General features: G+C 37.0%; 1 protein-coding gene and 1 long non-coding RNA gene across 6 annotated transcripts in view; one reads left to right on the top strand and one right to left on the bottom strand.

Moving 5' to 3' along the window:
- The window catches only part of bcar3 (BCAR3 adaptor protein, NSP family member), a 63,898-nt gene that overhangs the window by 19,726 nt on the left and 17,964 nt on the right, over window positions 1–26,208 (bottom strand). For 3 of the 5 annotated variants that reach the window (XM_056259602.1, XM_056259603.1, XM_056259604.1), the window contains 2 exons: window positions 19,781–20,126; window positions 13,903–13,942 (listed from right to left, as the gene is read on the bottom strand). In XM_056259602.1, the coding sequence (XP_056115577.1) occupies window positions 13,903–13,942; window positions 19,781–20,126 (386 nt within the window). Of the gene's footprint in view, window positions 1–2,610; window positions 2,841–13,902; window positions 13,943–17,274; window positions 17,298–19,780; window positions 20,127–26,208 lie in introns of those variants that run through there. The other 2 variants (XM_056259606.1, XM_056259605.1) reach the window with 2 other exon arrangements.
- Window positions 3,643–5,904, top strand: LOC130091630 (uncharacterized). The gene is made up of 3 exons (XR_008807837.1): window positions 3,643–4,340; window positions 4,988–5,126; window positions 5,762–5,904. It is a non-coding gene; the product is annotated as an uncharacterized LOC130091630 (long non-coding RNA).

The raw sequence follows: 26,208 nt of genomic DNA, 5'->3' as shown, positions 1-26,208 counted from the left end.
AAGGTGCAGTATGTTATTTCTCAAAGTCGTTGCTGAACATTGTTGATATTTGAAATCAACCCAAACAAACACACCCCTCTCTTCATTGCTCACCTCTAAAGCTCACCCTGCAGTCGGTCTCAAACCATGATCGTGGCATGCTAGGCGGGTGCACTGACAAAGACACTAAACAGTAAACACCGCATTCCCTAGCAGTCATCAGCCTGCAGAACTCTCACTGGCTGGCCTCCGTTACACACGCAATGCAAGAGTGGATGTCTATCATAGCAGAAGTGCAGCACAATAATGCTTCACGAAAAATAAAGCGAAGATGATGAACAAACGACAAGGAAGCACAACAGATTAATATACACATAATTAATCTGGTTTTGATACCGCCTGTTTGGATGGAACCAAATGCAGGGATCTTAAGACCTGTTTCAGAGTTGGACTACTTTTAACTTGACAGCATCTTAAAACTGCTTGTGAATGCTCAAAAAACACAAGCCATAAAGATTAAGTCCAAAACACAGTTAGGCCTTGTCCCAAATGGCACACTTTATGTGCACTTGTGGTCTTGTGGACTTACAATGGCCACAGCTTGCGCGTGTCCGTTAAAGACAAAAGACCATTGGGTGTCCCATTTGTCATTTTAGGTTTCAGGAGGGTGCTCCCTTTGACGCGGAAGTATAAATCAGCCTTTAGGGTTCCATTTGGGACAGGGCCTTAGACTCATGAACACTTCATGAAATTGGTGCAAACCACATAATCATTAAAAAGAACGATTAATTTAACATTCATTAGAGTCCATGTCAGGTGTTAATCTACGCCTCTACTAAACAAGTAAGCCTGTTTATTTAAGGCAGACTTGCCACGGTTTAGGTTTCAGCCCTCTACAGGGTGGAAGAGATTCACAGCTGTACTGTACAGTACACACCACCCTCCTTCCCACAGCTGCCCCTCACACTGACCAAAATAAAGCCCCCAAGTTGTTTTCACCACATTTACTTAGAAATCATTCGCTGCCAGATGAAGCCTTTCCTCTCGAAAGAAAGAATTCATACAAGAGGCACCAACACTGCCCTCTCTGTCCCTCTAACTCCCACTGACCCCCCACACCATTGAAAAGACCGGAAGTCTCCATGACAACCTAGCACTATTTTTAGAAACAAGCCCAAAAAATGTGGACCAGACCCGAATATTTTTAACGGACGTTCAAACCCTGAGAGCGAGGGTCCGCTGAGTTGTCTGGCCAGAGCTGAAAAATAACAAACATGCTGCTATTTCTGGCCAATTCAGCCTTAGAATTTGAAAATATAGACTGTTTCGATAAACATGCCAGGAATCTGGCATCAGTCTTCATGCAAATTACATCTATGCATTTGGCTGATACTTTTATCCAATGCAACTTGCACTGCATTCAAGCCACTCATCTTTTGGTTCATGCATTCCCTGGGAATCGAACCCATGACCTTGGTGCTCTACTGGTTCAGCTACAGGAATACTGCTATTAAATGCAAGACTATTGAATGAGCTCCTTGACATTCTTGATCTGTGAATATCTGTTTGCAGTCTGAAGTATATTAGAAATATAAGTTTGGAAATGAGAAAAAAAATTCCAGACATTTTAGTTTGTTCCAGATTCTCCTGATATGCACTGCTTTATTGTAGGCTTTGATGGACCGTAGATCAATAGTTCATGTGCCATCGGATCGCAGCAAGGAGAACCGATTAGCCACATCTGTGGAGACTCACAGAAATATTTCAATCCACTCAATAAACTCCGAAAATTTAATGCATTTCATCATGTTGGCCAAAACCCCCTGTAGTCTCGGTGTAATGTAACTCTTTGAACATTCTTGCTATTGATAATCCAAACATTTTGAATAGTCGAATGACCTGCAAGACTGCTCTGTTTCATTCCTACATCGGTTCCATATGTACATGTACAGCCACACGCAGGGCCACCGATTTTATATCGCCCCATAAATTCCCTCAACCCGACTCGAGCAGCTCTCTGTCCTTATCACATGACACATTAGATGAGTGAACAAAACCACGCGCGTTCACACTTACGATCCATTTGCAAGCCGCCACAGAGATAAAAGATTTCAATCAATATGGGTTAAATGGTTTTGAAGACAAGGAGGAGGGTGTGCAACTAAACAATTACAAGTGAATGGGAAGAAACACACACACACTCGTGAGTGAGCATGTGTGTCTGACACCTTCACTTACTATAATGAAAAAAGCCATATACTGAAGAGCCCAGACCAAAGACTGCCACAATAAAACTACACGCAGACCTGCTTTTTACGGCACCTCTCTCTCTCTTTTTTATTGATAAATTGCTCTATTTTTTGAATCAGTCTTTCTGTAATGCTACTGTACATCTATGTATTGACAATATTTCACACTTTATATTTAAATTCTTTATATTTTACTGTTAGTTTACATAAATTGTTACATTATGTATATTAACAGTAAAATATAAAGTTGTTAATATATGAAGAGTAAAATATAGTATATATAAACATGTAATAAATATTACACATGGATAAGACGCTACTAAAAATGCAAGAATTGACATGCAAATTTATACAGATGTAGTTTTAGGAAGCTTTCACTCACCTTGGCTCCAATAACGGAGCTCTTCTGATAGAAACAGCACAAAGCTGCCGTGATGGTCCTTAAAATATTGCATCTCTCCGACATCTCTCTTGTTTCAGTGCAACTCATCAGTGGAAAGACTCTCACACGCTTTAATCTCCAAAATTCACTGCTTTATACCCCCCATGAATGAGAGCATGTTAGCTGCCCAGTGACTGTCTGTGAACTCTCTCACGGCGCGAGTGTGAGTGTGTGTGTGTGTGTGTTTGTGCGCTCAGTAGGGCATATGCTGCTCCATGCTGTTGCTCTCACCCCCGGGCAGCCCATGTAAGGAGTCGTGCTAAACTCCATGTGATTCGACTCTTCAGCCTATCAGAACTCAGTCATCTGCAGGAGCACCACACAGCCAGCCTCTAAACCAGCCCCCTTTTCCTCAAAACCTCTAACAGCCTGCCAAAAAATAGATGAACTGGGAACGGGATAGAATGAGGATTAGGGATGTAATATTTTTAAAAAATATTACATTTTCTCTCAGAATTCCCAAATTTCAAAGCTCTTTTCTTTAGTCATATGCTAATTAGTGATAGAGCAAAGATATTTAGCCACACACACACACACACGTGTATCTATATATATATATATATATATATATATATATATGTGTGTGTGTGTGTGTGTGTGTGTGTGGCTAAATATCTTTGCAATATATATACAAAGCACATCAGCCACCCTGCTCTCTAGATATCAACATCAGTCGTTTAAAAAGTCACACTGGTTGGCCACTAATGCTAATAAAATCAATCATTCATATATAAAAATTATTTCTTACATGTTGACTGATCTTCAATTATGAGCAGGCATAGACCTTTTCTCATTTTCTACACTGATTTGCGGGGGACATTGTGAGTTAAACATGGTAAAATATGTTAAATTGAGTTAAGGGCTGAATCCATATTCAACTTAGCCAAAATACTGTTTATAATAAACAAACACTGAATTTTAAAATTATCACTTTATACTAAAACAGAGACACTGACACACATTGCAAGTAAACGAGGACACGCTGAGAGACAATCTGATATCAAGCAGTTCAATGACATGAAAAAGCATTGCTTATCACTAATGACATTTGAATTTAATCTTTCCAGACAAGAGAGAGCATCTCCTGTGGAGGACTTTCAGAAGCGTTTTCCAGGCAGACGGGGACAGTGGTGATCCTGTGTGACAAGTCTGCACCGAGGGACCAGGGCTGTGTCTTATACTATCAGCACAACATCACTCTAAACTCCAGCGGGGTTTCAGTAACAGCAGGGGGTTAATATAAAAGAGCATTCCCCTAGCAGGTAGGGCTCTCTTACCCAGCTGGGACTATCCTGACCCTGCGAAGAGAGTCCGGTTGAGCCTGAGGGATCCCAGACGGCCAAATTCACTCACTTTTCCCACTGGGGTTTAAATAACAAGACTACTCTGTCTCTTAGTCACACGCAAATAGCACTTAGAGTTATTGCGGCTAGTTGGCTAACTAGAGGGGCTTTTGTTGATGGGCTAGCGGGGGCTTTCTCTTGATTAGCCTGTTTGTTAACAGCATTACGAGTTCTGTCATTTTCAGGGAACGGAACCCCCACCCCATAGAAAAGGCTCACCGAGTAAAAGAGGCGTTTGGAAACCCGTACGATTAGAAGACAGAAGAGAATTCATGTTTTCCAGACCATTTCACCTGACTGAACAAGAGCTCATAGTGTGTTTGTGAGGTGAGTCTGTGTATGTTATTTCCACCGTTTAAAATTGTGTGGCAATTTAGTGAAAGGACAAACCTGTATAACAGTCTCTCCGTATGGCATCACCCTTTCAAAAGTGATTCCATAAACAATTTTGTGGAGTCTGTTGATAGTTACAGTGGGGTTCTAATGTCCTAAAATGCTTTTTTCCCTTAAAAAAAATAAAGAAATATATATATATATATATATATATATATATATATATTTGATCATAACAGGTTGAGTCAAAATTTAAATAGACAAATTAAATACTTTCTGAATGTTTATTTGTTTTGTTTCACTTTTGCTTTAATGGCAGCAACATTCAAGCTGCGTGAACTTCACAAGTGTGTGTAAAAGCTGATGATCATTTTCTTGAGTTGAAGCAAGAACATTTGACTCGTCTGTACAATGAGTTCACATGATCAAATGACATTAATGATACATAAATAGTGGGGAGTATTATATTTTTTACAATATTTTACTTTTTATTTTGAATCACAGATTTTCACTGTGGACTTTTGAACCTCGTTGTATATTTTTCTAAATTAAATGAATAGAAAAATGCAAGCGGTAAACTGTTTTCAGTTCATCATTAGTGATGGAAAACAGTAAAGTATGCTGTTTGTTCTATTTTCCAGGAACAATTTTGGATGCAAACAGTTGGATGTATATCAAATGAGATTTGTTATGTTTCTCCCAGATTGCTTTTAAGGGGCAAACAAAGACATTATGGCTGGCTGGCACCCTCGGACCAACACTGGAATGTTCTCCCTGAGAGTGAGCTCCTAAAATACCTAATTACACTCAATAAAAATCACCATGGCCCTGCAAGCAAATCTGCTTTTCCACAGTCTGCTAAAGAAAGGAGTCAGTGTGATTGTTTTTGTACATGAGCTCAAAAAATAAACCTTAAATACATGTCTGACCTTAATTCAACATAGCGTAGTTCAAAGGGTAAAGAACTTGCATGTGACCATTTCTATCTGAATAGCAGGTTTTTATTTTAAGACACAGAATTAGGGCAATCTAGGACACCCCTGAATGTGTACTTTTTTTCTTATTTTTTTTTTTCTGGGCAGGCAAAAAAGAAAAGAAATAATTGGCAGTAAAGAAATAAAACAAATATTAGAAAATGTAAGATCAAATTGTATGTGAGGAACTTGAGACTCTTGTTGAGATTCTATAAAATTATATTTTTATTATATTACAGTATACTTTTTTGTATACATTTGTATTGTATTACATTTATTATTGTATATTTTAATAATAATTTATTACTTTATGCTGCAGAAACTGTGATTGGAATCTTTTTCACCCAAATCAATAGACTTTAGCTGTCTCAAAAGATTTTTGAGGCTCTTAGTAATTGTGATGTGACGTAAATGAAAACTAGCTGTAATCTTATTTCACAGTGTGTTGCAGTGCGCATATATGAACACTAGGGGGCGTTGTGTCTCTGTGCAGCGGTAATAATCACTGCTAGCTTTAGTGGCTGCTGTTAAACAGATGGCTTTCCTCTTAGTTCTCCATGGAGATCCACACTAAAACTGTATTCAGGTAAACCTAGATGCACCGATTATCTTTCTCTTTGTTTAGTTTGGCACCTGAAAGATATGACATTTTATCTCTGCAATTTGCACTATAATGGTCATTCACATTTTGCTTTGGTTCAATAATGTATGGTTTTTGGTTTTATCAGTTTTGTTCCAAGTTCGTGTAAATATCAAGTGCAATCCTCCACCCTGAGGCCATGAACGTGATCAACATTCATCAACACCCGTCAAGTGATTCCTGCAGACAAGATTTTACAACAATCTAAAGTGTCTCCTGAGGTAAAGATCTAAAAATACTGCCTTTAATATCAGCGCATTAAGATCTGGAACTCAAGCCAAAACATTATATTATAAAAACTGGAGGCTTTAACTGCAGGGAGTGTGCCACATGCTATTTCTTTTTTATTTAGATTTAATGAAAAACCTGGATATACGACAACACATATGTCAGATTATGCAGATGAAAGCAAAGGAAAAAAAAGGCATAGCTTTTGTTAGGTTTAATCTGCTGAGTTGTTTACAAAAACTTGTACACTTTATATTAACTTTCTTTAAGGGATAGTTCACCCAAAAATGAAAATGATCCTATAATTTACTCACTCTTAAGCCATCCTAGGTGTATATGACTTTCTTCTTTTAGCCGAACTCAATCAGAGTTATATTAAAAAATATCCTGGCTCTTCCAAGCTTTATAATGGAAGGCCTTCTGAAGTGAAGTGATGCATTTTTGTAAGAAAAATATCCATATTTATAACTTTATAAACTATAATGACTGGCTTCCAATAACAGATGTAGGAGTACATAAGCTTAGGTGAGAGTAGACGCCTCTCGTGGTTCAAACAGGGCTAGGCAACAAACTCAAGCTCCTCCAACATTTCTCTTAAAAAATTCTCGTTTTAGACTTCTAATTCATGACTGGTGTTTTGTTTTGCTCTATCCTCTGCGCTTCCGCGTTTGTCATTACGTCATGCCTCGGGTCAGAGGTCACGCTTCTGCCGGAACTAGACTCGCGTACGGCTGTTACCGGAAGCCAGTGATTATAGGTTATAAAGTTATAAATGGGCCATTCTACAGAATTGGTGCAAACTGCTGTCCGACAACCACAAAACACATTTAAAAAGCATTTAAGTATTCAAGTTTTAGATGTTTACTAAGATCCTTCTATTATCTATTGAATACCACAATAATATTTAAAATATAAGTAAGCTTAATATATATAAAATCATCATATATTGGGTACTTTCAATTGGGAGGTGGCTGTCCCGACCCTAACCCCCTACATTTAAACTTGTGAAAATGATATTGAAATATTTTTTTTCAATTTTTTCCATTGTTGTTTTAAAAAATATCTTTTTGATTTCTTTTAAAAAGTAAAGTAAAAAAAACAACATTTATTTTATATTTAATTTTTAAATCATGAAACTTTATGTAAAAAAATGTGTCCTGCATTTTCATGTCACTACCAAAACAGTGTGTGTTTTAGTCCATTGGCTGAGACTGATTTTAACCACACCCCTACATTTTTGATCGGGAAATATTATTGTGTGCCTCTCTCTCTCTTTCATTATAGATAGGTACCATCATTTTGAGGGAAATGTGTTCAAAAGTCTGAAAATCTGTGTGTAACTTTAAGGGACGTCACTACCAAACACCTTTTTTCTGCAATTCAGCTAACTTTTTTGGGTGTAATTCCATAAAATTTAGTTTTGTGTGTGTGTACAACTGTTCAGAACTGTGCTAAGTAACCATGTGCTGGTTATCATCTTTGAACTAGGCTCAAAAGTAACTTAAATTGTCACTACCGAAACAGTCATGACCGAAACATCTCATCATTGTTTTGGTAGTGACAAAAGGGAACACCTAATCATTTATTTGGGGGAAATAAACTAAAATTTTGTACAGTTATGCAAATCATTAGTATCTTAGTATGGTTTAGTATGCGAGTTAAAATTCTGTAATGTGATGTGGTCGCTACCAAAACATTACTGTCACTACAGAAAATGTGCCGTCACGACCAAAACATGCATGTTTTGTCTAAAATAAAGTATACTGAATTGTCAATTGAGATGTTATTATAGTGTTTGGTTCAATGTATATTCAAACTAATGAATCCTTAACTTTGAAATCAGTATGATTAACTTTTACAAAGAAAGATTGGGTTCAAAATACAACAAATCTTATAAATTACACTTGAAATATTGTAAAAATTGTAACTGTTATTGATTTATCTGTGAAAACTTTTTTTTTTTTTTAAATAGCAACAAATATATATACAAGGTAGATGTAAACAAAATATTAATAGGTCAATATAAGCCGCCTTATTAAAATATTTATTATTGTGTTTCGGTAGTGACAAATTTGGGGAGAGGAAAAATCTTCCAAAACTTTCTGAAAATACAATATGATAATTAACTGCACAATTACTACAAATGTGTTGGATATTATACAATTTGCATACATACACAATTTGTGGAAAAAGACACCCTTTTTTCAAGACATTTCCAACTCTGACTTTGAACCAATTCTGTAGAATGGCCCAAATATGGATATTTTTATTACAACAAACATATCACTTCGCTTCAGAAGGCCTTTATTAACCCCCTGGAGTCGTATGGATTACTTTTGATGGATGGATCTGCTTTTTAGGCTTCAAAAGCCAGGGTATTTTTTAATATAACTTACATTTTTTGGGTGAACTAACCCTTCAAACATTATTACATGCTTAACCAGTCATCAGAAATATCATGCATGTAATATTTTCATGTATATTTAAATTTGAATCAACACAATTAGCGATCTTTTGGGCATTATATGTTTATTAATTAAAGACATCCTAATGTGTCAATGGCCACGTCTTTAGCACTTTTCTTATGTGCAAACCGACCTAAAGTAATTCCTACCTTTCACAGCCATTACTCTCATTATTGTCTATATCCTTATAAAATATCAAGCAATGATGATATGATTTAATCTAACAATACGAGTCTTCATGCTTCCAGTCTTTCTCATCGTTTAAGAGCCGGAAACTCTTTGGGTCAGTCTATGTTCTCTGTTCTAGACCAGGCTTTCTGTACTTGTGTCTGTGTGTTCAGAGAGGGTTCAAACCGGCTAAAGAGGTCTTTCTGTGGGCTCGCAGGGCAGCAGATCCCACAGACGGAACAGTGCCTCATTGTTCCTGTAAAGCCCTTTCATGAGTGCTTAACAGCTTACTGAGCAACAGTATATGTGTTCACAGTCAGGCCATCAAGAACAGAAAGATATGAGTACGTACAGGTGCATGTTTGTATGAGAGAGACCAGAAAAGAAACCATCTTATTTTCTTGCTAAATAGGGTTGGTAACAGTGTTTTAGTGCAACGAAAAAAAAAAAAAAAAAAAAAAAAAAAAAACCCCACTAGAATAAATTCATAGCAAAATGACATTGAAGTTGTAATATTTTTTTAGAAAAAAGTATACAATTGACAAAGTTGTAATATTACAAAAAAAAAAGTATATAAAAATCTATGATTACGAGATTACATATTTTATTGCTAAATATGTAGCAATAAAAGATTGTAGTCGTAATATTTTGTAAATTTTATATAGGCTAATAATATAAAGCTACAACTTTGTACAACTTTGTTCTCGTAATTTTGACTTTTTCCTTAAAATATTACGACTGTTGGACGTTCATGTTCCTAATCTTAGATATTTTTGTGTGGCACTAAAGTGCCATTGTAAGTAACTATATGGTTCTTTGGAGATTAAAAAAGTTATTGATTTTATACTATTAGCTTTTCAGATCAGATAAGGTTTCTGGTTTGTAAGGTTCTCCTGCAGAGTTTTTAATGACCTTTTTTTAACTGATCAATTTTTTTCATCCATTCCCAATTTTTAATATTTGTAAATATTCTTGTTAAAGAGTGTGTAGTTAAAACAATGAGACTGAAAGGTCATATATTGGATACATACACTAAACCAAATGTGGCATTGATGTCTCTCTGACACCATCCCAATCGTTCCCATCTATGATTCACAACAAGATGTCTGTGATTCATGCATCATATCCGCAGATCCCTTATGAGAGAGATTTGATTCCCACCCTTTAAAAAATTGTTTTTAAACATCAAGTCATCCAAACAATTTCCACCCTCCAGATCATCTTTGATGATAATAGCTCCAATTTCGCACCACGTTGTTGCCAATCTCTGCTTTACACGCAAGGAGAGAAACAGAGAAGAATGAAGGCTTGATATTGAATCAATTATGTCATCAGTGCTTGACATTAAATATAGATAGATGATTTGCCCTCAGTTCCTTATAACTTACTGTAGGTTTTTCTCCCCTTTTTTCAGAATTGTCCTGGGGTTACAGATGGAAACCATGATGGAAACCACCCAAACCATGATGGAAACCACTACATGATCTGATCTGATATCATCTAAAAACAAACAGTTTTCACTAACAATGCTAAAACTCAAGTCATCTGACTTCAGGAAGTGATATCAGCATATGAGGTCTTGGAAGTTAATTATCCCATATTTTTGATGGCTGGCTTCCTGTTAACTTTGAAGAAAACATTCCTCAACTAACAGGTTGTCAAAAAAATAGGTCAAGACTGTAAAACTAACATAACTGAGCTGAAAACCCCCACATTTTCAATGTTTCATGGCTCAACAATTGACATCCAGGTAACAGTAACAGAGGAAAGTATTACTTTCCAAAAAATATCATTTTCATTTCAAACTAAATATGAAATATCATTTTCATTTCAAACTAAATATAGTGTCTTCACAGACTATACTAGGTCTGTAGATTTCCTTGCCACTGTCGCCTTTTGGCTTAATGCTTATTAATTAGGGAAACTTAATATTTGCCAATATTATTGATGTAACTGCACTGACACTATCGGATGAGAACTGAACTGAGCTGGATGATGACATCACTGTTCTAAAGAGCTGCTTTATAGATGAATTGATCTCATTCCATAATTGATTACATTTTGAACCGAACTGAATCAACATTGAACTGATTTCAACTGAACAATGACACTTTTGTCTTTCTAGCTGATTTACAGCAGAATTAAATTCTGTTTGCATCACTGATCAAACAATTTAACAATTGCTTTGAAACAATCTGTATTGATAAAGTGCTATATAACTAAAGGAGACTTGACTTGATGAGGGTTCTATTCATAATTTTTTTGTATATTCTACTAAATGAGCTACAGAGTGAGTTTAGATGATAAACCGAACCCATCTGTGGTTGTCTAACTGATGGATTAAACTTGTGCACAGATCTAAATGGGAACCTTTACAGATCCAGGTGTTCACCAAACACAACGCTGGAAACTCAACACCACCTGAAGAGGGCAAGGTGAGGTCCACCTTCATTCATTCAGAGGGAGAGGAAGGGGATGATTTACTGAAGATGTGATCCTTTGACCATTACAAACCTTGCAACCTTGACACAAACACACAGATGTGTCCAGGACAGAGTGACAATGTCTAGAGTTAGCTGTTTTCAGCTGAGTTTTTAAGGTTGTAAACAGAAAAACTGTTGTCTTCACATGGCAGATTCACTGCAGCTATTGATGCATGCTTACAGATGGCCACACATTAAACAGGCAGACAGTTCTAAGAACTGCATAAAATAGAGTATAAAGAGCCAGTGTGTGCAATTCATCTGATTTAAACATTTAATGGCTATGTTATTCCCCTGAGGATATATTATGTCATCTCCTATCAAGTTCTATTATAGGCCTCTCTGATTGGAGGGTGCATCTCATGAATGTCTGGATCATACTCCACTCATATTTCAGAAAAATATTTTTTATTTATTTATTTTCATGAAAATCAACACATTCCCCCATTTCATTACTCTCCTTGGTGATTTTCTTCACTGTAATGAAAATTGTTTTATATGGACACATTAATTACTTTTAATTAAAATCATAAAGAGATAGTTCACCCAAAAATGGAAATTCTGTCAGTAATTACTCACAAGAAGTAAGTAGAACACAGAAGCGCTGCGCTGTTTCACTACGTGAACTGACTCGAGGCCCACAGAGAAGGAAATGAATAGTTGAATAAAGTCGTTATTTTTGGTGTTTTTTTTGCGCACAAAAAGTATTCTCGTTGCTTGATAAACTTAAAATTGAGCCACTGTAGTCACTTGTACTATTTTAACGATGTCTTTAATAACTTTTCTGGGCCGGCAAGTTTCAATCCCTTAGAAGCCTATGGAGGAGTGATCCAACTCTCAGATTTAATCAGAAATATCTTAATTTGCGTTCCAAAGATGAACGAAAGTCTTACGGGGTTGGAACAATATGAGGGTGAGTAATTACTGACAGAATTTTCATTTTTGGGTGAACTATCCCTTTAATAGTAAGTTTTTAATTAAACGAATTGGAAATGAAAAATAAGTTAAAATAAAATCTTAACATTTATTCATTTCTCTGTCCCAATTTATTTAATACAATATTTATTTGTAGTTTTAATTTCAATAATACAATAATTTAATATAAATACCTTTAATTTAATATATCTATATTATATATATTATACATATTAAACACACATAATGAGGGTTACAATGTGTTTAATATAACGGAATAAACAACTGGCTTGTCCATTATATAGGCTAATTTGGGGTGAAATATGACACAAACATGATCTTGACCGGCTGTAAGATTCACCCTGTGATGACATCTTTTGTATTTCATTATGGTAACTGTATGACTGTATGTTCAACTGCACTGGAGCACTGCTATAATGTAGTTGCTAGTATTGACTGTGTGTGTTTGTGCTGTTTGGTTTGGTTTGTTGTTTGTGTGAGGTAAGGCTAAGAGAAGTTTGTTCTTCGCAGAGAGTTGCTAGAGCCCAAGATGAGGCAAACCACAGAGCTACTGAGTATGAGGAGGACAGAGAGAGTGACGGATGGTTTCTCAGCAGGCTGACAGAGGTGGCTGTGTGGTGTCAGCACACTCAAGGCTGCAGGTGATCACAGTGGAAAATCTCATTCAGTCAATGCTAACTGAATGAGACACCCCCAAGATATATGTCACACCATATCTCTCTCATCAGATCTGAGTCATGGGTGTTGTAATACAGTCGAGTCGTGTTGTGTGATGAAGAGCTTTCATAATGGCTAGATGCCTCAGGTCAAAATAAAGCCAGGGAACGATTCTGCCTTTGCTGGCAAAGTGAAATATTTCATTTTTTTTCCTAACTTGATACTATAATTTAAACTACATATGCTGCTTGCAGACCCTTGAAACATCACCAGCTCATTTCCTCCTTGTAATTGTGCCATTTTAATTGAGGATGTGTCTACAGGGGCCTCTCGCACAGTAGGAAACGCAGAGATTGTCAGATCTTTATCGAAAATTTTGGCTGTAGAGTTTCCTGTGTTTTATGAACAGCTCTGGCTTAAAGTTATACACGTTTGAGGTCTGATGTATTACGATGTATTCCTGGCAGAATCAAATGCCGTCAACTACCTAGACGGGTCAAGGAGAGAGCTAATATTTGATGAAAATCCATGGTGCGAGTTATAACATTGAGAAATGCAACGAAAGTATTGTTTTTGCAATCCGCTTAACTCTAATCATTATCAACTGGCACATAAGATACAGAACGTCAGGAAGTGCAAATGTTTATATAACAAAGAGAATCACTGACACTGACGCACACATTTATCTCTGATGCAAATCCAAGTATGTAATGTATTATGTATATTTACCCAACTCACTGTCAATAAACTACAATCTTTCATATCCTCAACATTCAGCATAGCTGACATTCCTGTCCCACTTTAAGACTCTACACTTACTAAACTCTTTGAGCTGAATAGTATTGGATATCTTAGAGGGTTAAGGGTTGCCCTAAGATCACCTCTGTCTTCTACAACCCTCACCCGCCATACCATCATGCATTGCCACCGGCTTTTTACCATGATAGAGCAATCATTCAAAACTCCACTTGCACATATTGATAAAGGTAAAATGTGAAGTCTTACCTTGACATACTCCATGTTAGGGTCCATGCCTGCACCGTCCCTGCAGGAGAAAGAAAGAACTCTCTTCAGCGAACACATCAACTCTCTAGCTCAGCTGCCTGCCTGTATAACTGTAAGTGTGTGTGTGTGTGTGTGGGTCCTTCTCTGGGCAGGCTGTACGCTGGACTGCCGTAAAGTGCCTACCAGTCCAGCCCTGCTCGCCTGAGGTCATTACACCACAGTATAGACCACACCAGCCACAACATGTGGACACATACACCCCCCATCCCCCCCAAACACACACAATCACTTCCCCATCAACCCCAATGTGCAAAGTGTGGCTGAGATTAAAGCAAGTATCAGTTTAGATACTGTGCAAGAAGAATAAAAAAGCGTATGCAGGCTTTACAAAAGGTTAGGCAGTCTAGGATGAGCATGTCACAGCTGGTATTAAAGGTCTGGGGGCTTTTAGCGTCTTTCTGTCTCACACACAAACACTCTTGTGACTCTCTCCGGATTTATGCTTGCGTGAAGATTTATCCAAATTATAAAGGATTATAGCCAGGAAAAGGGAAATTAATTCCTTGAGTCTAAATTTCCCACAGGGCTGAAAAGAGCACAAATAAACATTTCAGTGCAACCTTTGGGTTAGAGACAAACTTAGCACAAATGTAACAGAACATATGCAATACGCAGGAACCAGCACATATGCAATACGCAGGACCAGACAGGAGGCAGCGATTGTTCACATGACCTCTATTCCTGCCAGCGGCTTTAAGGTTGCGGTCTAGATGTGACTTACCCTAACTGCAGAGATGGCTCATGGTCAGCACTACATTTTTGTTTTATTTAGATTCCCTATGTGGAGCGTGGAACGCAGGAAGCGCAGTGGTGAAGGAGTCGTGGAGAAGAACGCGCGGTCGAGGTGCACGGCTCAGCTTTTTCTCCATTTAGACCATTCCGCCCTCTCTCTTTCTGACTTTACCCAGAGTCCCTTTCATCTCAGCTTACACAAAAACCTGACTTTTTTATGACTCTTTCTTTCTTCCTTTCTTACCACCAGGGTGTGTGGTGGACTGTGTCACCCCCTAAGGGGAATAAGGGTGGCTTTCAGATTCAGTGTGGAAGTGGCACCCGGGGTGAGAGCTCAGATATATAAAAAGCGTCAGATAACTGGAAATATGATAATGTTTAAGATTTCTTGGCTTGTTTGTTTGCTTCGCATTTGATGGAACTTAAAAGCGTAACTGATTTCCTGTTTTAAATTCCCATTGAACATTAAGAAGAAAGCAACTCTAGAGGCGAGAGGTCACGCTTTAAAGCTTCTGAACGCTGACATTAGTGTGCTATAAGAGAACACTGTCAGTACTCCCACGAGCCTACCCAGGAGTGACCTGAGTTTGCGCTGAACATGCCGTCTTATCCGCAAAGAGAAGGGCATGAAGTGAGGACACAGCCTCAAGAAAACATCCATCTCCATCTCTGGTTTGTTCTATGCCAAGCCACAGCTGCATTGTGTCTCAAAGTGGTTTGAACCTCACAAAGCCTCGCCAGTCAGAATTAGAAAGCTGAGGGAGGATATGGCAAGTTAGAGAGATGGACAGGCTATTATTAGGTTACCAGAAGCAGATTCATAATGCTTAAACTGGAGAGAAATGGGACATTTGACATGCAACGCTCCCAAAAATCTGCCATATGCTGTAGCCTGTAGTCAAAAATTCACCTACACATTGAAAGACATAAAGGCAGTTCACAGCCAAAATGACAGGGTCAGTGCGACTCGGTGAACTGATACCAGTCAGGTTCACTAGTATCTGATTAGACAGGTAAGAGCGGGTTAAGATGTGTCTGTGGTTAAGCTGTGTTGGCGCTTAAATGAGCTGTTCATGTTTTATGTCACATTTAGAAAAGGCCCATCATATACTGTACAGCTGCCTGTTTTTGATATGCTCATCAGAAAAGTGATGAGGATGACATAACTTAAAAGCAGCATAGCTACCCACTCCATTGCATTTATGTTTACATTTTATATATATATATATATTATCTGGCTTCCTTAAACTCTTTCTAGCTGTTTTTCCCAAATGATAAGCAGGACATCTTCAAAGTTTACTTACTCTTTGGGGACAAAAGGAATAAGGTATGAATTATTTATTTTATTTGTTTTATTTTCAGTTTTTTTTTTTTTTTTTTAAATTCAAAAGTTTTTCTTTTAATTAGGGTGTGGGTTTGGGTTGATGTCTATTAATTATAAATAATTTATATAAATGTCCTTTGGACCACCTAGTAGTCTGGATAGAATGTTTGGGTTCTGTAGAGCTAAAATATCTTCATTTGTGTTCAGAAAATAAACGAAGGTCTTACGGTTTTGGAACGACACGAGGGTGAGAAGTTAATGACAGAAAATTCATTTTTGGGTGACCTAACCCTTTAACATCTTTCTCTCTTCTGACTGCTGTTATCAATCTCTCTATATTTTTTTCCTCTTTTTGAAAGTTGTGAAAACACTATTGTTGAGTTTTTCTTTTGCTATTTGAGCAAACTGAAACAAAAATATATTTAGTCTCTCATTCACCATTATAGACATTTACCCAACTATGACGACTTCGGCTTCTGAGAAAAACGTAAATGCGAAAAGGGTCCATAGTAACAAGTTCTCATGTGAATACATTTATCCCCTTATAGATAATAGTATAACAAATAATACAGTTGATATCTTGTGATGTTGAACATTATGATAGATAGGTGGCACTGTCTGGTGACAAAATACCCTGGTGAAGAAAAAATCCCGAAATGTTTTTATATTGTGGCCTGTAAGGTATTTTGTGATTAAAAATGCTATTATTATTATTATTATTACTTCAATTAAACTGGTAATTTACTGTTCTTGTTACCGTATATATTGCAAAATACCAATAAATCTTTTAAAGCGATGCAAACACTTTTTTTATGTTTGCCAGGTGTCATTTCTGTCGTTTGGCAGTTTGAACCAAGATAATTGTGGCACACGTGAGATAATTGTGGCCATGTTATGAGGGTGCTGAGTGGGTTCTGTCAACAACTAGAACCACTTTAATCAGCTTTAACAAGTAAATCAATTGGCACTGTTGCTCCTCCATCATCTCTTTCATCTGTCTCATTCTCTCTATTTCTTTGTGTGTTGCTCTCAATCTCTCTGCCAATCTGTCTCTTCAAAAATTCTTTCATCTTTCAGTCAAGCTATAAATTTACAACCCTCACTTTAACCTGTGAAGACCCTGTGTGTGTGTCTGTGTTAGAACAGCTGCCTCACACATGCAGGTAGTAAGACTCAAAGTGCTTAAATCCTTTGTTTTATAAAAGATAAATGTTTCAGTAGCAACAAAACCCATCGGATCTCATCTGTCTACTCACCTGCAGACAGACACATGAACTGGTGGAGCATTCTGCAGCCAGACGTTCAGGAGGTTGATATTTAATCACAATGCCGTTCGAGTCTCCAAAGTCCTCCAGGAGCAAGCTAGTTATTGCTTCTTGATTTAACTTCGGTGTCCACATTAGGAAATTACAATCCTATTCTGTGCTTTAGGTTCCCCTCTCTCTCCTGTCTCTCTCATGCACAGTGTTTATGTTCTACCTATTTCTTTTTCCATGTGTCATGCAGAGTCGCAATAAGGTGTTGTTATGGTGACTGGGCCGCTACGAGAGGTCGTTGCTAACCCTGCTGCCACCCCAGAGGAGCTCCTTTTGTGTGGCGTGGTCATTTTTCACTTCCCATTTCTCAGTGAGCTTTGTGGCTGTGAAATAGTAGTCCAATATTAGGTAACCTTCAAATGTCAAGGGACAAATATGGCCCACTAGTCTTACGGAAACCCAAACACACACCTACGCTTTCAAAAACACACAAACACACACAGTCTCACTTATGTAAAAGCTTCTATTTAGTCTATCCTCTGCTTTTCCTGGAGTGCTTTTGGTAAAAATACTTACTGAAGAAGTGAACAACACTTCAGGTTATCAATGTTTTGTCTTACGGTCTGTACACTGTTTCTTTTTGTCTCTGGCTCTTTCCACACAAAGTTTTTGTTTTTTATTTTCTTTACTGGATTCGTTTTTGTGAAACGTATTAAATATGTTAGATCAATTATTATCTAACAAAATTAACATTTTGTGAAAAGTAGCTTGTTTTAAGATTGATTTCCATCAATTAAATCACAGAATAATGTCATATTTTTGTATATTATCTATTGAATTATAATTTTATGTATCAGTCATTAGTATTTCAATTATTTTTATTTATTTATAATTAACTTTCCAATTTATTTATTAGTAAATTAAGAAAACATGGTTTAATAATACTTTTATATTTAAATATTATTTTTATATTTTATACCTCCTGAGGTTGGCAATCAACATTTTTTTATTATTATATATTATATTATATTATATTATATTATATTATATTATATTATATTATATTATATTATATTATATTATATTATATTATATTATATTATATTATATTATATTTTCCTTTAAGTATTTCCGGGCCTGTTTTGTGTCCTGTTTGTGGAAAGTGGCCTCTATAATCTGTAACACTGTCCACAGAGCCAGACGCAGATTACTTTACTATATCTGTCAGGTCTTTTATTGAGGGTGAGATATATTACCTGTTAAGTCAGTCTGCATAAATAAGGGACAAACACAAACTTCTTTGTTGCAGGCTGTGATAAGATCAGAAAGTCAGTGAGGACGATACAGTCAAGCAGGCCTAGAGCTATTGCAAAGAGACGCAGGTAGACAGTGAGGAAAAAGAGACAAGACGTAAGAAAAAGAGATGGAGACAGTCCTGGACATGAGACTGAGCCAGTAGCAGCTTGTATTTTGTGATTATGATCTCAGATGTCCTATTTTCTGAAGTAAGACAGTAAAGTTAACAGGCTTGGTGGGCAACGTAAGGCTGAAGACTTGGTGTCGACTGCTCTGACGTCCAACTCTGTCAGTTATGTTAAACCACTAGTGGAGTCACAACCCGAAAGTTGTTCAGTTAAACAGTCAAAAAAATATATGCGTAGATGACATTTTAGAACTTATGATACTGTAAATTACGTTTAATTCAGAAAACATTGTACTGAAGGTAAACAAATTATCAATTAACTTGTAAAGTCCTATAACCCTGTGTCCTAACTGGGCAAAACACTAAAAGGTTCCAGCAACCAAAGTGTTTTTATCACTTGTTACGTTGTCACGATTAGGACACGGTGTAATTGTACGATGTAAAATGTGATCAGTACTTCCTAAACAGTCCTATTCTATAATCTGACAATCTGCAAATCACTTATGACATATATTTATGTGCACAGCCAGTACCAGATGTGTTGTAGTGATATTGTAGTGCCAATTCTGAGTCACAAAAGGCTTGATCATTCATATTGTACTTTTATATAGTCAGTAAAGTGACCAAACTGGCTTGCTCATTCTCACACTGTCTTTCATCATTTGTTCGGTTTTAGATATTTTCAGTTGAAGAGCCTAAGCTGTGAAGAGCAGGCAGGTTCATTTGCTGCTGTGTTGACCTTCACCTTAATCTTGACCTTAATCTTTGAAAGCCTATTTCAATATAGTAATATTACTCTTAGCTGAGGGAAAGAGGAGTATATGATTTCATGAATTGGGAGTGTGTTTTTAACCATACTATGTTACTGTTAAGACATCCCATTTATCTTAAGGGGCGTTCACACTGGTCCATAAAATAGCAACACCTCAACAATTGGGTAGCTTTGAGTTCTTTGCAAAGATTGTGGTGCTTTTTGCTTTTGCTGCAGGGCTATGTTGTGTTTGAATCATTGGGAGAGGACAGGTGTATATACTGTATAGATATAATGGTGTGTAGACAAGTGTCTATAGATATAGTGTTTACCTGGATGTGACACTGCAGTTCCTGCTTGAGTAGAAAGCATGGTGTTCTTCAATAACGTTGTGTATTAGCGGTGACGGTGGCAGGCGATATCGGCCTGCGTGTGGGGCTGCTGATGATCCCACGTTTCCATTCATCTCCCACTGCTTCACAGGGGAACCAGTGCTGCTCTTCTTTTTGCGAGGCAGTGTGCCATGGATGGAGACGCCCTGGTAGCCGCTGACCGGCATCTCTGCTACGGCAGCCCGTGAGCTCAGCAGATCCATGGAAGATGCGAGCGGGCACTGCCGCCCAACGTGCATGTTCCTGGGCAGACTGGAAAACCTCCCTTCTGCCATCATCCTCAGCTCTGTAAAACAGAAGAAAAAACAACAACATTACATTAAAAGTCTATATTTTAAAATGTAATTTATTCCTGAAGACAGCCATAACTTCAGTCTTCAGTGTCACACGATTCTTCAAAAATCATTCTTATATGCTCATGAAACATTTCTTATGATTTATTAATGTTGAAAACAGTTGAGCTACTTAATATTTTTGTGGAAATCGTGATGCATATTTTTCAGGATAACATTTTAAAAGAACAGCTTTTATTTTAAATAGCATGTTTTTCTAATAATGTAATAGTCTTAACTGTCATATTGGATCAATATGTTGTGTCCTTGCTGAATAAAAGTATTCATTTCTTTAAAAAAAAAAAAAGACAGACTTTTGTCTGTCTGTCTGAGCATAGTGTTACTCTATTTCCATAACAGGAAGGAATATATTATACTGGCAGTAGTCTGTGTGTAGACCTATTATTGACCACACGGATAAGGTGAAATGTTACTGGGTGTTATTTCTTCTGACATTCTTTCAGGTGGTATCAACAGCTAATGTTTATACGAAACCTCCTGCCATGTGTGCCCTGTGGCACAGGTAAATTGGAACGTATCACCGTTTGATAGACATGTCTCCTGGCAGCAACAGAGAGAAACAAAAAACAGAGACATCTCTCTTAAAGAGAGGGAACTCCGTTCAGTCTGACCGCAAGACGTGCAGATAAGGATCTTCCCTTGTTGTCTCCAAACTCATGTTTACTTCAGCATTCCACAGCCACACGAAGACCACTAATTGGTGCAGTGAAAGTGGAGACAGATTTTATGGAATTATGGATAAGCTACATTTGAAGGCATCACACTTTTTTTTTCAAAGGGATAACTCAATTGAAAATAAACAGTGGGTGTGTGAGTTCACTGACCCAGACACTGGATAAGTGTGTGTGAGTGTTGACCCCATTATTCGGAGCGCACATGCACGCAGCAGAGCTGGTGTTGCCGTCACCATCTTTTGTCCCTTTTGTGATGAGGGAAACTCAATCTAGGACCCTGACAGCGCCTCTGTTTAAGGTCTGGCATGATCTCATTCCCTTCATAAAGAGGGGGAGCTGATTTCATACTCGGACTCATTCCACAAAGTTCACAACCATTCGCCCCCAAATGTTCATCCTCTGCTACATATAACTGTTCATTCAGTTCTGGGTTTGCAGTTCATATCGTTTGTGTTTTCCTATAAATTGTAGAGCAACAGTGAATCCAGGGTCAAAAATGAACACTCGACCGAGCTGTGACTGAAATTTGGCCTTGGTGAGTAAATAAACTGCTTGTTTTAGTTAAATAAAAGAAGATGCCCAAGAAGATGTTAAATAAAAGAAGATGCCCAATAGTCTGTCCTGGTCCCTCACTGTTTATGTATCTGATGTAAGTGAATCAAATTGTTATAGGAATGGATTACGTGAGAGAATGTTAAGAGAAGGCTCTTACTTTTAGCATTATATAACACTAGAACCTAATATGGCGGCATTCCTGAGATTATGAGCAGCACACTCGTGATATCTACATTGTAATATTATTATTTTTGTGTGAGGTTTTACAGACTGTTAAGGATTCGATGAGTTAGAGCTGCTCCCATCATGATCAACAAGGCGTAGACACAGGCTAAATAAGATTTATTTTGCAGTTGTAACGGTTATGCTCTGTTATGTCTTGTTTTAGTTTCGTTCCCACTCTGTTTGACTGTTTTCCTGTGTTCCCTTGTTAGTTTCTCTGGCTGTTATTTGTTCCCACACCTGTTTCTGTTCTATTATCTGCTCATTACCCTGCTTTATATATCCTTAGTTTTCCATAGTTCTTTGTCCGGTCTCTTCTATGTTTTATGGTTGTGTATTCTTAGTGATTGTATTGTTAAATTCAGTTTATTTCAGCAAATCTCCTGTGTCGTGTGCTTCCCTGCAGCCTACCGTGACAGCAGTGTAGACAGCTTAGTTGATAATAGTGATTATAATAGGAGTGTTATAATATTGTCACATTGCTTGATAATAATATATTTAAATTTTGAATAATTGTTTTGTTATCTGCTGCAAGGTTTAAGTAATTTACTGAAGCATAAAATAACAATGAATTGTTTTTTATTATTAAATATGTAGCCTATAGACTAAATACAATGCCATATATAAACAAACTAAATAAATATTTTAAATATAAAATAAATGCAAATATATATATATATATATATATATATATATATATATATATATTGGGGGGATAATTGTGACTTTTTATCCTAAAATCCAACCTTTTCTCGCAATTGTGAGTTTACATCTCATAAATCTGACTTTTTTTCTCTCGCAAATTGCGAGAAAATGTCAAAATTTTCAGCTGATTTTTGTTTTTCTTAGAATTGCAAGCTCATATCTAACAATTTTGATTTTATAACTCGCAATTGCGAGATACTGTATAAACTTGTAATTGCAAGGGGAAAAAAGTCAGATTTCTGAGTTTATATATTCTGACTTTATTTCTCAGTTGCTAGCTTGTCTCACAATTCGGACTTTATAACTCGCAACTGCAAGTTTATATTTCGCAATCGTAAGAAACAAAATAAACATGCAATCGTGAGGAAAAAAGTCTGAATTGAGAGAAAAAAAGTCACAATTACCTTTTTTATTTTTGTATTCCATACTGGAAACCAGCTTCCATAGGAATTACGGTTTTGTGGTCAGTAAAAATTATTGATACGTTTTCTCAATTTATCCACCAGTGCACAGTGTGACCGAGTTAATTTTGGTCCATGAGTGCATCAGTGGAGAATGAAAAGACATGGAAACTCCCTGGTAAAGCCCTGTCGGGGTGTTTGAACCTGCATACTAACCACAGTCACCTCCGCCCCCCAAAAATGCACTGATCCATGACCACCAAAGTCCTGAATCAGTTTATCATGTGACTGTGCTCTTTTAATGCTGTTCTTCAGGATAATTTTAGATTTAACAAACCCTAAGATAACAGTGTTGCGCTGGTCCTTCTGTTCTTAAAGAATAAGAAAATATATGTGCTTAATCAGACTACATCTGTCACACACCTGTAAATCACTTTTTTATTTGCGTTTATGTTACTCTTTTCATAGTCTGGGTGTTCTGGTGTATAATGACTAGCTCCACACAGCGGGTTTTTAATGGTTTGATCAGGGCACTTTGCAATGTTATGAAATCCCTCTATGAATACCTCAGCTGTATATTTATGCACCTGGAGCACCTGTGCGCTGTCCTGGGGCCCTGAAACACGAGACACCATTCACTGGTGCTGTTTTTCATGTGGTGTGTGTAATGGCTAGGAGACATTAAAATCCACAGATCAGTGTTACTGAGTTATCATCCTGGCTAGTCAGGAATCCCCTTTTGGTTTCAGATTAGTTTGTCTCACATGTCTCAGAGTGTGAGGGATAGTCATGCTCCTCTGAGAAGGCAGATCTGGACTTCCTGTGTCAGGGGAAGTGAGGGGTCTGAGTCATAATACTCATATACACTGGTGATTTTAAGAGGGCAACTGTGACCATACTAAAAATAAAAATAGGAACATATAGTGGAAAAAGCTGGCATGCTCATATCAGATTTTTTTTAAGAGATCAGATTTTAAGGGAGGCCATTTAGATAAGTATGATTATAAATCTTTCCTTAAACGTACATGTTTCACAGGTGGTTGTGATTTAAAGGGATCGTTTACCTAAAAATACTAAATTATTCCAGCATTTAATCACCCTCGTGTTTTTCGAAATCAAACTTAAAAACATTTATTGTATAGAAGAAACATAAGTAATAAATACAGGGATTAGAATGACTTGAAAGTGAGTAAATGATGACCATTTTTATGTGTGGGTGAATATTTCTGCAAGACTTTCCTCTAATAAATAATAAGGCCTTACTGAGGTAAGAAGGCAATCAAATCACACTCCTGTGCATTTAAACAGTCAATGAAATTCACTTTGGTGTAAAATGTAATTGGCTTCAGCTATGGACTTTTTTTGTGAAGAGACATCTCATCATTGACCACTAGTCTTGAACTTAAATCAATGCTTTTTAATTATACCCATCGTTGAGGATGGATGAACTTGAGTCAGGTGCAATCACGGTCAAAAGTGAAAAAATCTCTAGTCTTATTGATTTCATCAGTCTATTTCTTTACTTTTAAAAGACTAAGAACAATTTATTTTTTCTTTACTTTGGTTCAACTACTTTTGGCAAGATTTATTTTAGTCAAATTCGGAAAGTCCTCTGTATATTTTCTCTGTTTATAGACCCCTACTGAAAAAAAGAAAGCTGAAAAGTTTAAAAAGTTTATATGGTTGTGAGCACTGTCTAATATTGTTAAATATTTTAATAGCAGCAATGTGTAATATGAGTAACGTGGACACTATAAAATATCTTGTAACTATTACATAAACAAACTACTCCTTGTAATAGGAATCTTAAAACAAGTGATTTCCCTGTTCCTGCTCTCAGCCCAGGTCAAAAGGCCACTGTAAGCTAACTTGGTGTCTAAGAGCTCTGCATGGTGTAATTTTCAACATTTCAGCACCCAGTGAGGCAGAAAGACAGCTGTCAGCACTGCAGATATGCAGAACGGGTCCCCTGTGGCTCTGGATTACATATGCTAGACAATTAAACCGTTAACTTTCACTTCCACCCCAGAGGTCATGAATATGCAAAACGCTCATTAAACGGTTCTTAATTAATGCTTTGCTCTTTTATTTTCTTTGTAGACTCCCTATTGATTATCCAGTTCTTTCTCAAGTGCTTGTTCTATTCTAGACTGGCATGCCATCATATGACCTCACTTCAAAATGTCAATCACAGTACCCCATTCTCTCTCTCATTCAATCCCGAAAGCACAGCTAGTTGCTGGCTGACATCATCCCCTATATCAAACACACTTTTTTCCCTCTGGCTAATCGATGTCATGTTTAAGAATGTTAAATTGCCTTTGTTCTTAGGAAAGCCATTATCTTATTCTTTTTTTAGGCTGGCTTATACACAGATTGCAGGGATAATTTGCCCCCGAAAAAAGTATTCTGTTATCACTTATTCACCCTCATGTTGTTCCAAACCTCTATGACATACTTTCTCTTGTGGAACACCAAAAAAAAAGAAGTTTATCAGGATGTCTGTGCTGCTCGTTTTAATACAATGAAAATGGATGGCGACCAGGGCCTCTTTTTTTTTCAGAAAACAAAAAAAACAAAAAAAGCATCATAAAAGTAGTCTATAAAATGTATTCCAAGTCTTCTGAATCCATACAATACCTTTATGTGACAAACCGACTAATAGTTGTAAATCACTGAAAATCGTGCATAGAAAATATTGCTTGGCGGCCGTGGTCACCATTCACTTTCATTGTATGGAAAAGAGCAGCTTGGACATGCATTACATTAAAAGACTCCTTTTGTGCGGCACATAAAAAAACATAAGCATGAGTAAATGATTCCAGAATTTTCTATTGTGGGTGAAATATCCCTATAAAGCTTTTTAAAGAAATGTTTTAGTATGTTTTTGTCTTAAATGCTTGTTTGCTTTTTGTCTTTCACCCATATAAAGGTTTTTTTGCTAATAAACTAGATTGCTTGCTCATTTCAAGTTCCATTAAAAGGATTATCCAGATGCAATTACGCAACAGTATTTAAGGGGTATAGATGTAGGAATTGTACTGGTTACAATAACAATCAGAGACAATGTCACACTGGGTGTTTTTAATACTCAAAAAGTGCATGTAATACAAACAAGACTCTCACAGCATAAAGGTTAAATACATGAAGGAGGAAAATTCTCTGCGCATTTCAAAACAACAAGACAACTATTCTCACCCTGGCCCTTTCCCCGTCCAGCCATCCCCCATAAGAGTTGGTGGGAGTCTCGTGAATAATGCAGTTCTCCTTTAATTAATTCAAACCTGCTTACAGAACACAAAGACCCGAGTGAAAGGAGAGCAAGTGTAGGGTTTAAAGAGCTCTTAACACACAGCCATGCATCAACCATGATGGCCTGAAGGAGTGGAGAACACATTCTGTAGTTCTGATAGAACCAACCAATGAACTGTAGAACCAAAGTGCATGCGGAACAAAGT

Source organism: Rhinichthys klamathensis, unplaced genomic scaffold (genome assembly GCF_029890125.1).
Source record: "Rhinichthys klamathensis goyatoka isolate OS25496 unplaced genomic scaffold, OSU_Roscu_1.1 h1tg000169l_1, whole genome shotgun sequence".
Taxonomy (NCBI): Eukaryota; Metazoa; Chordata; class Actinopteri; order Cypriniformes; family Leuciscidae; genus Rhinichthys; species Rhinichthys klamathensis.
Note: the sequence above shows the minus strand (reverse complement) of the source record. Positions and strands in the feature narration are given on the sequence as shown.